At 41.4% G+C, this 15,754-nt stretch overlaps 1 protein-coding gene across 5 annotated transcripts in view; it reads left to right on the top strand.

Moving 5' to 3' along the window:
- The window catches only part of sox1a (SRY-box transcription factor 1a), a 111,827-nt gene extending 98,098 nt beyond the window's left edge, over positions 1-13,729 (top strand). For 3 of the 5 annotated variants that reach the window (XR_007450781.1, XR_007450783.1, XM_049594562.1), the window contains 2 exons: positions 1,000-1,048; positions 13,355-13,729. Coding sequence is in view for 1 of the 5 variants with exons in the window: in XM_049594562.1 (XP_049450519.1) it covers positions 1,000-1,020 (21 nt within the window). In the remaining 4 variants the exon portion in view is untranslated. Of the gene's footprint in view, positions 1-999; positions 1,049-13,354 lie in introns of those variants that run through there. The other 2 variants (XR_007450782.1, XR_007450784.1) reach the window with 2 other exon arrangements.
- Positions 13,730-15,754: the final 2,025 nt, after the last annotated feature.

The raw sequence follows: 15,754 nt of genomic DNA on the forward strand, positions 1-15,754 counted from the left end.
ACCACAGAAACAATGTCTGGAAATTAGTTTAAAAAAAAAAAATTCCAAAACCCCCCAAAAGAAACATCTATGGAGACATCTCTCCGCGTCACAGCGCGCACGCAGCGTATGGCATGGGGATGGCCTCCTCCTCGTGTGTTTTGCATCTGTTTCTATCTTATCTGTTGATGTGAAGAGATGCGGATTAACAGTGAAAGCCCGGAGAGGCGGAGCGCGTCACGGCGCATCGCCAGGCTAAAAGAGGAGCGTTCTGGCAAATTTAACCCGAATAAATTACACCTTGAGGTGGAAGAGGGGTAAGTGTAGGGTGCAATGTATAAAAGCTGTGGCAGCAGTGTGTGTGTGTGTGTGTGTGTGTGTGTGTGTGTGTGTGTGTGTGTGTGTGTGTGTGTGCACGCGCGCGCGCATGTGCGTGTGTGTTTAGCTGACCGGCCAATAAATCTCTCCACCGTGCGATACTCTTATCTTGTAGCCACCGATATATTCCGTGCTAGGAGGCCATCAGCTCCAGCGCACACTCGGTTGCTCGTAAAGCCCCGATCCCTTGCACTCCCTGTCCTAAATGGGGATAATTAGCGTCACTTTATCACGCCTCTGCATATTTTCTCCACGTCTCCCCCCCTTTCCTAAAAAAATTACCAAGCAGGCTGCTCTCGTCGCCCGCTCTGTCACAGAAGATTATGGAGACAGATTGCACAGAGCGAATGTGCCGGGCGAGATTAGCGCGGAATAGAGAAAGCAACTGGGCCAATGAATTCCTCGGAAGGGCCTTATCGTGCAATTACACGTTGACATGTTTAACAATCTTGCTGCCTCTTAATCCTGCAGTGCTGCTCTATCTACCCACAGCTACCACGCTATATGCCGGCACACAGACCTAATGCACCGAAACAGCAGCAGCACAAATGTCCTGAAAGTTATGAGAAATTGCTTTATTTTCAAAACTTTTGTGCAGCATTCAAACGCCCTTTTTTATTTTTGTATTTTTTTATTTTTCAGATTTCTCCGTTGTTGGAATAACATCTGCACTGGAACTTTTTGACAAGAGGTGAGATATTGAAATGAAAAAATAAAAATAAGGTTTATTGTTGCCCTGAATTTCACTTTAACAACTATAATCGAAATAAAAAACCCAAGAAATGTTGGTGCCATGTTTATCCAGAGATATAAGGCAGAAAAAGTGGCCGTTTTGTTTGGAGTTAAATGTAGACTTTTCCATCTCTCTGCCCAACACACACACACACACACACACACACACACCCTCCCCCCTCCTCGTCCCCGTCCCCGTCCCTCCTGCCTGGCGGTATATCGGGGCCTGTGTGGGAGTGATTGTGGAGCGCCACTGTAGGAATTTGGCAGCGGCCGCAGTTTGGAGAGCCGCCCCACGCTGAGCCCCATTCAGCGGCCAGCGCGCTGTGAGGTTGGGAAGTTTCAGTCAGCCGTACAACTCAATGGCCCCCACAAAGGCGATTACAAGCCCCAGCGCATTCCTGTAGGGACCTGGGAGCGGCGCAGGTGCGAGGGGGACCGGGGTAACCCGTCAGAGAAGTGATAAAAACGGGACAGTGCTGGGGCCACACAAAACCAGCCACTCCACAGGAAGCGGGCAGTTTTTTTTAGAGGAAGGAGGAGAAAAGCAAGAATAAGTTTGAAGAAGATGGAAGTTTGGGGGTGGATGGGGGTGCAGCATACTGAGTGGCCTCACTGTCCATCACTGACTGAAAGGAGGACACTCTCAATCAGGGCTGCAGCCAGGATTTAACTGAGGTCAGGTCCCCCAGAACATCCCCATCCATGAGTTGCTGCTTAATATCTTTTCTGAAAAACAGAGAATATCATATTTAATTTCAAGTGTTCATTTTTATTTTCTGTAAACTTTATGATGGTCTAAATGTTTCATACACTTTTGAGGCATTTAGTTTTGGTTAAAAATTGTAAATCTTTTTTAAAATATATTTTCATTTTGGAGACATTTAGTCTGTAAAGTATTAGAATCCCAAAAACCCCAACATGTTCTGTATGCACAGGTGTAGAATTCAGGGGGGGACAGGGGACACGTCCCACTTAGTGGTCTGTGACACCAAGGAGGTCCTCAGAATTTGGTCATTTCATTTAAGTTTTAATTTAATTTATTTTCTTTGTGAAATAAGAATATGTATGGAAATGCACATTAACATAAATCCAACATATTTGCAAAGATAAATTGGCCCAAAAAACCCAAACAGAATCATTTAAGTTAAGTACACAACACTGATAATAGGCAAACTGTTACCCATGAATCATTGTGCAATTAGCTAGCGAGCTAATGCTAAATCACTGTGATAACAGCTAGGCTAACTAATAAGCTAACAGTTACATTCTATTGAAACATACTGGCCAGTTAGCTGTAGCATTATTTCAGTGTACGGACATGCTTGTGAGCTGCAATGGATTGTTTTGTAACTTTTCTAACAAGAGACTCAAAAAATACCATCCACCATGGCACTTTGGGATGCCCTATGTTATCATAGACATAGTTTAATGTGCAATTCAGTGTTATACATTATATGTAGAAGGGAGTCTCTGCTCCGCCTCTCTGTCAGCTAAAGGGCCCTGGCTAAGAACAGGTTCATTTGTCCCTCCCCCCAGAAACTACAAAGTTGACGAGGGCTCTTATATTGACAAAATTAAAGACATTTATACCATAAATTGGTGCCTTAAAATTCACCAGAATGCAGGAAACTAAAAATGTTCTGGCAGAGGACACCCAGTCCCCCGTTTAATACACCGCCCCTCCAATGTTGAAACAAAACCTACGGCCTTGACAGTATGTGTCTAATTACAGAGTGTAAACTCCTTTTGTCATTACAGCCTCTAAATTCCCCCAAATATTAGGGGAATTAGGGGGGTGACCTCAATGTCCTCGGTACAGCTCAACCGCCAATATGGCTGAAAAATCTGCCAAAAATTATCAGCCATAATTCTGTGCACCTTAAATAGGTCCAGGCTGCACAGCTGATATAAATTTAGTCTCATAAAGGGGCTTTGTGAAGAAGACTGCGAAACTCTTCCCATTCCTGCTTTGAAATAACTCAACAGGGTCAAACAGTTTGCTTAAATAAAGCACATGGATTTTGCAGGAAAAGTATTGCTGCCTAAATTTTTATTAAATTTATAATATTTTATCAATATTTAATAAGGACACTTTTATATTCAACCTATATCTGAGAACCGAATGTATCTATAACTTTCACCTCATTTAATTGGCCTTCTCTTTAATGTTTGCACCTGGCAACTAAAGAAGGTCAACATTTTTATTAATTTAGTCGAGCTTCAGATCCAAATCGCTTTCTAATACAGCCCCTTGACTTATAAAAGTTGCTTTTGATCCGCCACCTCTGTGCTTACGAATGATTAAAGCTGCACTAATCAACAAATTTATAGTATTAAATAACTTAAGTGTAATGTGAATTGAGGTCACTCATGGTGACAAACCCACCGAATATTATCACTGAACTCTGCAGCTTCCCTTGGCTCTATTGAGTCTATTTACTTGTTTAACATCATTATTTTGGCTTTCATTCCCACAAAATCTCATCCACGAGATTTCTAGCCACAGAAGGAAATTGTTTTCAGCACATAAGTTCTGATAAATCTTTTACCTGCGCACTACCTGTCCAGCACCTGACAGCAGACAGACCAAAGCTACATCCACACTTTTATGAAATAAGTTATCAAAATAAGTGTTAATTTGGATTAATTAATCACAGAAATAATAATGAATTCCAAAAATGAATGCTGATTAATTGCAACCTGTGATGACCTTTGGCCACATGAATGGATCATTTACATTTAAAAAAACCAGATGGAACTTTTGATAGGAGCAGTAAGGAATTTTCATACCATCGGAGAACCTCAAGCCCGAAATGTCACCTCAACACAAAGCGTTTAGCAGCGAACCCGGAGGTCCGAGCTAGCACAGCCTCTGATGCTAGCGCTATCAGCCAGCCTTGACGAGCCTCACTTGACCAGGCGTTCAGACGCAAACTGAGTAAGTCTACCAGTCTACTAAAACCCAGCAGCTTTACTGCGACACATCTGCCAACATTCATTTGAAACCATTTTTTAAATACTTTCACAGCAAATGTTGATGCATGCAATTAATTTAGATTAAATAGCACAGAAATGGAGACGTTCAAAAACAATGACTTAGACACCAATGTTAGCCCCTGATTGGGTCTTATCAGTCAAGACATGTCAAGTTAAAACATTATAGCCTTCTTGTATTAGTATAACATATAAGCGTAGTCCTTTCCCATTAACTGGTAAGACCCTGATGAAGGCCACAAGCCAAAATGGTTGGTCTTGCAGTAAAGTTGTTCTATATACTACAAGTGTTGCTGGAATTTCAGTCTCTATATACTTCTCTCTCGCTGCCATGGATAATGCCAAAGTGCCATACCACTTTGATATGTCACCGTATTTTCTTTTCCACCACCCTGACAGCCCTAAACACGTGTTACTCTAAGTAACCAGTTCCTCTTTTTCGTCGGTCCAAGCAAAGAAATCTCTGGTCTTACTTTTCCTCCAAAGTATTTCCAGTAACTTATCAGTCGCTCCAGGATGTTGCAATCACAACAAGACCTTCTTGAGCTGATATGTCAGTGTTGTGTTTTCAGCTTGTCCCACTGCCCCCGAGTAGCCACAAATCTATTTATGCAGCTTTAATTTTAGTCGACTAAAACTTCTTGGCTAAGATAAGGTTAAGACCATGTAAAAGAAACAAATGTTGGCAGTGTGTCAGAGGAGGTCGTGAACAGCAGTATCCCATGTCAGAGTGAGACGCTTTGTACGGGTTTCAGTGTCAAAGTTGTTTGTTTCATATGCCGAACAATCCACCCCTACTCCTGAGACTTCACGGTAGCAGAGGAAGGTTTCACTTTCTGGATATTGCAAGACAGTGATATTAAGCAACATATTAAGCAATCAGTAGAATACAAACATATAGACAGGTTTATAACCAAGAAGACAGGTGGTTGCTATGTTATATTGAGCAGAATTATCAGTTACAGGTAAGAGTGGGATTACTTTTAATGGCAGCAGTATGACAAGGTGATTTTATTTCTGCCCATAAAGTGGAGTTTGGTAAAGTTGCCGGCGTTTTCGGTGGAAATTACGTCTTAAACTGAGACGAATGGACAACAGAAATGAGTTGATTTTGCCAACAAGAGCGGACTAAATACTGAGAGGAAATGTGCCACAAGTACAGAAAAATTCTAAAAAACATCAAGAATATAGAATAAACACTCCAGCAGAGGCGTTTAAGGTAGCATCACTTTTCAAATTTAAATGTGGTTATAGCAGTAATGTCAATAAAGCAGTCTGTATTGAGCTATGAAAATCTCCTTCAGTTGCCATCTTTGGGCAGCACAGATATACAGTGTATGATAAACTTGCAGCCTCCAGTCTGAGGGGTGCTATCATGCACAATAATCCCACTCACCTCCACGCACAAAATGGCATTTTGTTTTATTCTTTATTTCATTTAAATTATGATATGATGGGATACAGAATTATGACTGAATTGAGTGATGTCATACTGTATAAACAGCTTAAAGGGGACCTATTATGCTTTTCCTTAATTTCTTTCATATATTTAATGCTACATTGTCAGATGGTTATATTAAGCATGGCCAAAATTTCAGATACAGAGGTAAACATTTATAAAAGTAATCCCTCTGGTTTCACACCATTCTGAATACTCTGTTCCCAATATTTTTTTATTTTAGTGACAAGCTGACGTCAGCTTGTGATGGTTTCTTTATATGGTCATCTGCTCCAGGCATGCTACTGTAGGTGCTTACATTATGTAGCCTACACTGCTACATGAACCCACATGCTAACATCTGGGAAACATGTAATCTTGGTTGTTGATGTTGTCAATTTCTCCCCAATTTCAGATCATAGTCCTGCTGCAACATGTCCAGCTGGGAAGATTTTGTTTCTTTATTGGTGATTCTTCACGGTAGAAAATGCTGCTATTCTTAGTGTCCCAAGCTGCTGTGGCAGTGCAGAGATACTGAGATATGGAAGACCTGGAAATGCTGACCAATCAGGGCAGACTGGGCTTCAATTTTTTTGGGATGGGGGCTTCAAATGACAGGTGCTAAAACGGAGCATCTCAAAACCCAGATACATCAAACAAACTTCAAAGAACTAGCGGCAACAAAAGCCGACTGTTGCACCTCACGTTGCCTGTGTCTTGGCCAAAAAGTTGCACATGAACACACCGCAAAGACTAATGCTGACGCCCAACATTCTATGCTTGCGTGGGTGGAAATAACTCTCCACATCAGCAGACAGCGGTAGTCTGTATTCATCATTCAAAAAGGGAAACTGGAAGACCCGTCTTGATGCTAGTTAGCCAGTTAGCACATTAACCAGTGCCAGTGAACAAAAACACAAACCATCAGGAAATGTTTCTGCTGAAGAGCACATTGGCTAAGGAAAAATAATCTTGACCTATGTAACGAGTTTGCTCCCATCTCACTCCTTCTTGACTTTAGCTGTTTGTTTACTTTCCTCACTTCTGTTTCTCTTCTCTTGTGCTGAACTGAACTGCCAATCAGACTAATTCCATTTAGCTACTAACAACATTTAACAACTAGGGCGACAGATGCTCATCCACAGCCGACTGTTGCCTTGGTGTGTCAGGGCCTTCAGACAGAGGGGGTATACAAATGTTCCAGCACGGACAGTATGAGGAAAATAAAGTGATTTTTGATTAGGCCTGTAAACATGTTCCAGAAGAAACCCAAAATACAAATATGAACCTGAAAATGAGATGAGTTCCCCTTTAAACATATTGTTGCTATTATTTGTCTCTGTTATTACTGATTGTTTTGAAGCCTACAACACAGTCAACAACTGCATCCAACCGTGATTCAGTAGACAAATTTTAAGATCACTGTGTTGCAAATTAAAACTGGCAACAAAAGCAGAATAATCTCCACAAACACAAACTCAGTTGCAGAAGCCACCATCTGCCTCTGGCTGCAGATTTGTTGTGCCACGCTCCCATATCTTGCCTCTCTGCACCGTCCACACAACAATAGTTCTCTCTCGAGCAGAAGTCTCTCCGTGCGGTGTGCCTCTCTTTTTGCCATGCCCCCTGTGACTAGCACAACTGTATTAGTGGTAGGAGACCAGTAATGTGACTGGATAAGAGGATAATGATTATTCACAGTAACCTTCAATTTAGACTCCACTACACCCAACCCTATAGCTCCTAGCAGGTGTGCTTGGAAAACTGGAGCTTATTACAACTTGGATTTTTACTTTTGTAGCTCTGGCCATCAGTTCTGTTAACATTGTACAAGAGATCTCAGAATGCAGCTACAAATAGGTTCAACAGGGCAACTAACACTAGCAGCCACGCAATCAGACTAGACTCCAAGGATGAGTAATCAGTATATCTGCAGTAAGCCTACCTCTCATTCCCCACCAGAGTATGAAGATGCAATGGATTGCATAAGAGTGAGTGGCACCAGTCATATGCAGAGATGTTTTAGAAGGGAAACTCTAACACCCACATGTAGACCAATTTGTTTGGTTCAAACACTTAAAATCATGAATCCTGAATAAAATCAGTCTTTACTAAAAATCAAAGCAAGAATTATAGGAGCATGGTATTTTTCAGTGTTTTCCAACCTGGACCCTATTTTCCCATGTTGTTGTGTCACAGTGACTAATGGGAACAACAGTTTTGAAATTGGCCCAGAATTGAGCAAGTTGACAGCAACGAAACAAGCTGCAATGTTACCACTTGTTGCTTTAACGCACCGCCAATGTATGCCCACTAACATTGCTTGTTTTTGCCACTGACAGGCTCAGATTATTATTTAAATGTCTGACAACATTATAGAAGGGATCCCTAGACTGTTCCTGAATGACTCTGAATGAAGTGTTTTCAACGATGACAAAATTACTATTTATTTAAAAGAAGTCTGGTGGATCTGCCGATAGCGATTTCAGGGCTATTTCTGGTTAAACAAAAAGAATACTACTTTTTTTTTTTTTTTCTTTAAAGATTACTTTTGTGGACTTTTGCCTTTAATGGATAGGACAGTGTGTGAAATGGGGTGACAGAAAGAGAGAGAGCGGGGACTGACACGCATCAAAGGGTCACAGGCCGGACTTGATCTGTACATGGAGCGCCGGCACTATCCACTACGCTACCAACGCCCCAAGATTATTACTCTTTAACAAAAAGGTCTCTTCTCTCGAGGGATCCTTTCCAGAAGTTCACAGACACTTAGGCCCCGTTTCCACTGAGCAGTACAGTACAATTCTGTTTGGAATGCTCTTCGTTTCCACTGTGAAAAGTTGTGGATGGTACCAGTGGAACCGTTCTGTACCGTCCCCATTTTTGGTCCCCCCTCTGTTGGGGTACCTAGCACACAGATCTGGTACTAAAAGGTGGAGCTGTGACCACTGCAGTCTGTTGATTGGTCAGTAGAGGACGGTCACTCTGCTCAGGGCTGAGTTGTGGCTGGTTTTGAGGCTCATGTAACCACTGTTTTGCTGCCTTTGCTGCCTCAACTTTGAAAATTACTGTTTTTATCTGACACTTTTAGTAATGAATGAATCTTCAAGCATTTATATATAAATTTCAGCCGGGTTATGTGAGTTGCATATATTCTAATCCTCACTCTGAGCAAAAAAAAAAAAAACGTTGCAGAGTGTCGTTCCTGTGGCTATGGCAACACTGATCCCCTGATCTTGCCGCAGAAGGACTAAATGCACAAACCTGCTATTTTTAAATATCTCATGGAGAGATGACTCTCACTGCAGCCTGTTTTATTTTGTTCAGAAAATGTTAGCATGCAACCTCATTCTGTGGACGATAAACGAGGTGCAGACTGATTAAGGAGGAAATACAGTGAGTGCTAGACGGAGCAGTGAGTGACAACAACCCCGCCCACATTTAAGAGCACTGTTTGCAGTGGAAACGCTAGGGTCTAGGTACCATGCCTGAAGGGTTACTTTTGGTTCCAAAGGTACCATACTAGTGTTTGGTGGAAACAGGGCTTCATAATAACAATCTGAGTCCGTCAGTGGCAAAGCAAACACTTTAAGTGGATGTTAATTGACAGTGCCAATTGCCCAGAGTGGTTACACTGCACCTTGTTTTGCAGCTAATGGCTGCAGCCCTCTCTTAGTTATGAACCACTTTCAAAGATTGTTGTTTCCATTAGTCACTCATCAACATGAGAAAATTGAGTCCATGTTGAAAAATATCAAAGTTACTCTTTAAACTCCATTTTCTCAGGGTTTTTCAGGTCAGACAAACACTTTGATAACAGCATCCTTATTATTCAAGGCAAACAGAAGAACAAAGAAGGGGCACACGACAAGTTTTAATCTTGCTGTTTTGTGTACTTGAAGAACAGGTCTTTGGCCCTGTATTCACTGTTAGTTCTTTCTTTCTTTTAACATAAGTGGCTCCAAAAAGAGTTTCTTTCATGGAGACAAACAAACTTAGGCTTGTCTAACAGCGCGGGTCGGACTCGTACAGGTGCCCGGGAGCAAATGTGGGAATTTAGAATAAAATGTTAATGAAGTGAAGTGGCTTCCTGTTCCACACTTAATATATGCAATAGACCCTGAGTTAGAACTGAATCACCAGGATTTTATATTGAGAGCATTGATCATATCAACTTTTTTTTTTCTTTAGATGGGACCAAATATAAAACTCGCTTTAAAGCTTGAACAGACTCTTGTACATTCAGCGTGAAATGCTTTATTTCTCTCTCTTTAGTGTGTTTTTTCGCCTTGTGAGTGACATGACTTTATGGATGGCATTGTTAGCTGGTCACTCCAGACTAAAATATATTTCCCCAGGGGGTAATTCCTGCAAACCATGGCTACATTACATTTGTACGATATTATGTGGCAGATACATTAAAACTATGCTTCATCAACTTTGTGGTTAACGTGTGGTTGTGTTTAGGCATTAAAACCACTTGAAAGATCATGTTTGGGCTTAAAATACCTGGTTTTGTGGCACAATCCTGGCTGGAAATGCACATTTTTTGGCAACTGGTCTGGTGACTTTTGTAATCCCCTAACTTTTCTTCTAACATCACTATTCAAACCTTTATTTAAGACTCGGGAAATCAATCGAGGGAGGCCATTATTTTCAGTGATGCCGAGCGTGAACAAAGACATTAAAACAATCAATAAGCACAACAAAGAACCATCATGCATATCAATTAAAACAGAAATGAAATCATTCAAAACAACAATAACAATGAATGAGTTCTAAAAGTGGCAATACACAGTGATAAATATGTTAAGGTTTAGGTGAATAGTTAAAGCATGTACACTCAATTAAAAGAAGATCAGAAATAAGGCACTTTGGGGTGTCGGTGGCTTAGTGGGTAGAGCAGGCGCCCCATGTACAAGGCTGTTGCCGCAGCGGCCCGGGTTCGAGTCCAGCCTGTTGCCCTTTGCTGCATGTCACTCCCTCTCTCTCCCCCCTTCACGCTTACCTGTCCTGTCCATTAAAGGCAAAAGAGCCCAAAAAAATATCTTTTAAAAAAAGAAAGAAAGAAAGAAAGAAGGCACTTAAACAGCCATAAAGGTGGCAGAGTGTCCGAGTTTAAGGTCTTTTGCAGATGTATGAGGTGCACTGTGAGAGAATGACATTCTTCCTAGTTCAGTTCTAATTATGGGGGCGTGAAGCAACAACCTGTTCTACCAAGATTATTTGAGGACAGAGTTTTCATGCACGTCCTATTAAGTTGAAATTTGTGTTTATTGGTGAGATGTCTTAATAACTTTTGGATGTATTTGTTACACACTTAATGTTCACTTCAGAATGAATTATCATAACTTTGATGATTCCCTGACTTTTCTTTTTGCCCTAACATGAGGTCAAATTTTGAATTTGTGTTTGTTGTATTTGGTGCTAATTAGCAAATGTAATGAGGTAAATCTGATTAACATTATGCTGCATTCAGGTCATATTATTGTAACTGCGACTTGTAAATTGCATTTCTACAGTAGTTTCACTTCAGCATCCAAGTTGTATTAACACCTGGAAATCCCTCTGATATACCCAACTTGCCACTTAAAAATACGGAAGTGCCTGAAAACTAAACGAACATGGATGTCTGAGTTCAAGACTCATTATTCAATGTAATTAAATCCACATTTAATAGATATCATGTTCTGTTTTCAACGCCCAGTATTTTAAGCCAACTCTGTAATCTTATAACCATCAAGATGACGTGAACAGTTGCAAGATGTTAAAGGGGAATCAATCCCATGTCTACCATACATCCCATATAACATGAACACAGAAGTTGGATAAAATGTAAATGCGACCAAGTGCAATAGAAACAGATTCAGCAAATGAAAGACATAACATTACCATCATTGCATGGTCAACTGTACGCTCTCTACATCGTCTCTTGTAATTTTCTTTTTATTCAAATTAAAAAAATAAAAGTAATCATCAGTTACAAAGACACTTGCACAGAACACTTTTGTAACTGACAAAACAACACCATGCGGACCAATAAATAGACAAATAATAATAGAAAAAAACAAATGCGCAGACAAAGAAACATCAGGCACTACCATTTAAACAAACTAATCAACTAACTAACAAACAAAAACAAGACTAAATAAATAAATAAGTAAATAACAGTAATCAAAAGAAAGGTCCAAATGAAGCAGGTCACCAGAGGTATTGTCTGTGGAGCTGGGCGGTATGATCGAACAACTTAACTAACGACTTATCTTAGGATTTTGGTGGATGAAAAGCACGTACATTTGAATTTTAGTTTGCAGATTTCCTGAAATTTTGCGAAAATTTGCGCTTCATTTGTGTGGAAACCTGACTACTGTGAGCATGTAAAGCCCCATTTCCACCAAACACTTTCAGTATGGTACCTTTTGGAGCCAACAGTAACCCTTCAGACATGGTACCTAGACCCTAGCATTTACATCGCAAACAGTTCTCTTAAATGTGGGCGGGGTTGTTGTCACTCACTGCTCCATCCAGCACTCACTGTATTTCCTCATCACCAGTGACACAGGTGGAAGTCTGCACCTCGTTTATCATCCACAAAATAAACATTTTCAGAACAAAATAAAATAGGCTGCAGTGAGAGTCTCTCTCCATTTAAAAATAGCAGGTTTATGCATTTAGTCCTTCTCAGGCAAGCTCAGGGGTTTAGTGTTGCCGGAGCCCACAGGAACAACACTCCACACTCAGTTTACTAATAAAACTCTCCACAGTATGAACAGTGGTTACATGAGCCTCAAAACCAGCCACAGCTCAGCCCTGAGCAGAGTGACCGTCCCCTACTGACCAGTCAACAGACTACAGTGTTCACAGCTCCACCTTTTAGTACCAGATCTGTGTGCCAGGTACCCCAACAGAGGGGGGACCAAAAATGGGGACGGTACAGAACAGTTCCATTGGTACCATCCACAACTTTTCACAGTGGAAATGGAAAAGAAGCATACCGAACTAAAACGTACCGTAATGCTCAGTAGAAATGGGGCTTTACCACTGTGCCAAATACCGCTGTACACTGTTTTTCTTATACACATTATAGCTAGCTCACTTTATGACTAACAGCCTCTCACTCCCACTAAGTCTCACCAACTCATCAATTCATTCAACAGAGCACGCCATACAACACACCTGCAGTGTCTCTCTATCACCGGCCTGCACACGTTGCGTACCCACCAGATGCTGTAAAGGATTTCTGCTCCTCTGTGGCAGGTGATAACTCTCAGTGCCGTAGAGAAGGAGGTTAATGTAGGGTCAAAGAGTTCAAATAAGAAACAGCAGTTTTATGGTGCCTGCTGCGCACTGATAGCCGTTTGAGCCGGCTGACCTTTGAACCCTGCGGGGTCAAGTGATCAACACAGCGGGTTGTTTAGATAGGTCAGATTGGAACAAGTGAACGATGTGTATGTCACAGCAATATGTCCGAGAGGTGCAGATAAATTGTTGTTAATGGTTATAACCCTAATCAATTTGTTTGCAGAGCCATTAGATTGTTGTCAGCTATCAGACTGTTTAAGGTGAGGGATACATTTGAGTCATTTATGTTTGATTTGATAACCTGCTGGCTATTAAGCATCCACCTGCCTGAACCATGTGCTTGTTGGTGCATCTATGAATTCATGTCCATATTGTGCACAGTGTGTATTTTATATTATAAAGCTATAGGGTTCTGTTTCTGTATTTCTGTGTCTTTATTTATTGACTTTTGACATTTGATATCCCCACAAATCAATATCCTCTCTTTGTCCATCTCCCTCTGTCTCCGTCTGTCTCTCTCTCTTCCAGCAAACTGTCCATCATGGCTATCACAAGTGGACATGGATCACTGTGGGGCCTGTGATTAACAGATAGCACCTCGTCTCCACCGCTGGCAGGCCATCATTACGACGAGCACTAGAAGATAGTAGGTGCTGTGGGCGAAAAGACCTTTAGGAAAATGTCAGCAACAGTCAGAGCCCCCAAATTTCCTCCATTCACGCTTTCCCATGTGATGCTACCTTCTCTAAACCCCTTAATTACGCAAACCCCTTTCTCCCACTGCCCAGTGTTTTGTATCTAAGTACAGTGTCTGATTTCAGAGCATGTGGAAGTTTTATTTTCTTTTTATTTTATGTGCTTACCTAAAGATCGGCCTTTAAAACACACACACACACACACACACACACACACACACACACACACACAAAAAAAACAACCCCAGCCCTGTGTTTCACCCATCTCAGCAGAAACAAAAAAATACCCAGCTCCCCTTTCCCTTTCACTGGAGCCAGCTTCACTGTCTTAATACTCTTAGTCCCTCAGTTGGCATGTTTTCCAAGAACCCGCTGCATTTCCAGATTTGTAAAATCCGTCAAAATGCCTGTAATGAATATTTCTACAGCCTTGAGTGTGTTTAATGTGCTGTGTGACCGGCCCCAATAAGAAACATGTACTGATCTGGCACCGGGGACACAAGCTGGAAACTGTGTGAAACTGTCATTTTTTCATTTGAGCACAAACCTCCTTTATTAATGGACGCAAACAGGAAATAATCATTTATTATTTCACGCATAATCATAGGTGTCAATTAACGTCTTTCCAGTGCATGAAGCTACATGTCGTGTTTATTTCTGTTTTGAATTTCCAAGAAACTAACAGTGCAGTTTTCTTCATGTGAGACAGGTTCTTTGTTACACACTGTACAGTCTGTTTTACTGTTATCTTAGCTTCTGCTGGGGAAAAAAAGAGACTATAAATAAAATCTTTGCCTCTTATTGCTGCCAAAAATGCTTCCCGTCATTTTTTTATCACATTCAATTTGGGAGGTAAATTAATACCTCAGAGTGAGAAGTTATGGAAAAGTTTAAACTGTGTATTAATTTCAAGGCTCAAATGTGCCCTCAATTATTTTACCATTGCCCCTAAGTAATTGATTTTAGGTAGAGAAAGAAGAGAGGTGGGGGGTGATCTGTGTTGATGTGTGGAAAATGCAAAAGCCAACAAATGAAAAATAACTAACAGCGTAATTGCTGTGAGCGTTGTAACCTTGCTTTATTGATTTTTTTTTTCATCAAGACGTTTGACTGACATCAAAGTTGGGCCCGTAATAACGAGTTGTTTCTCTGCTTTCTGTGATCATTTATATTTTGTTCGCTCGCTCAGCCTCTACCTACCGTCGACTCGTTCAGGTGTGTGCAACCAACTGCACAAAGACAAACACTTGTGAGACCCGAGTCCGGCGGCGTGTTGTGTGTGCGCTGAGGTGCAGACTCAGTGAACAGACGCAGACAGAACAGTGCACAGGGACGAGATAATGAGCATCTCAGGTGACTACATGCAGTGATTACCAGGTTGCTGGTGTTATAGGAACTATATCACATAAACATACACTCCCACTCTGTGCACACACACACACATTCAGACGCACACATGCGCACACACACTCTTGAGAGATCCTTGGTTATCACACCCTTCCAGATTGTTCTGAACTACTTATGGAAAACACACACACACACATCTCAAGATGTGGCCACTCTTGCCAATATGAGCCCAGTGTTAAGAACAGTTGTTGTCGTTGTCGTCGTGTGGTTTTTTTTTAGCATCTCTAAATTCCTAGCGTTGCTAAGGTGCTTTGGGAGGGGATTAACAGAGGCTGGCGCCGATGAGCAAGCCTTGCAGATTTCCAACCAGCAGGAAAAAGACAAAGAAAGAGGGGAAAGAAGGAGGAAAAACAGCAGAGGGTTAGACAACAGGGAAATGGCAGTAACAGCTTGTGTAAACATGATGACTTGAGAGAGGTAAAGAGGTAGAAATGAATGACGGAAAGTGAGACTAAATAATAAGTATCCTAAAGAGGAGGCCTCAACTTTCACACTCTTTCCTCTCAATCTACCAAATTTCTCTTCACCCCGTCTCTCTACATATCTCCATCTCCTCACTCTCTTTTCATGTGCTCTCTCCTCTCCTCTTTTTCTTCCTATCTCTTTATTTCCACCCCAAGGGCAGTAGTTTCAGATCCAGACACTTTTGTCTCTCTTTTCTCTCTGTCACAACTTCAAACAGCGCCGGCGTTCAGGTCATACTGATGTGCCCGGAGCATCAGTGACTGTGCCGTCTCAGGTGAACGTCTCCCAGCGTGTCCTTGATGACACTCTCTCCCTTTCTCCCATCTCGCTGCTTTTAATTAGTGTAGTGAGCAGTGGAGGC

The sequence above is a fragment of the Epinephelus fuscoguttatus genome, linkage group LG13, assembly GCF_011397635.1.
Source record: "Epinephelus fuscoguttatus linkage group LG13, E.fuscoguttatus.final_Chr_v1".
NCBI lineage: Eukaryota > Metazoa > Chordata > Actinopteri > Perciformes > Serranidae > Epinephelus > Epinephelus fuscoguttatus.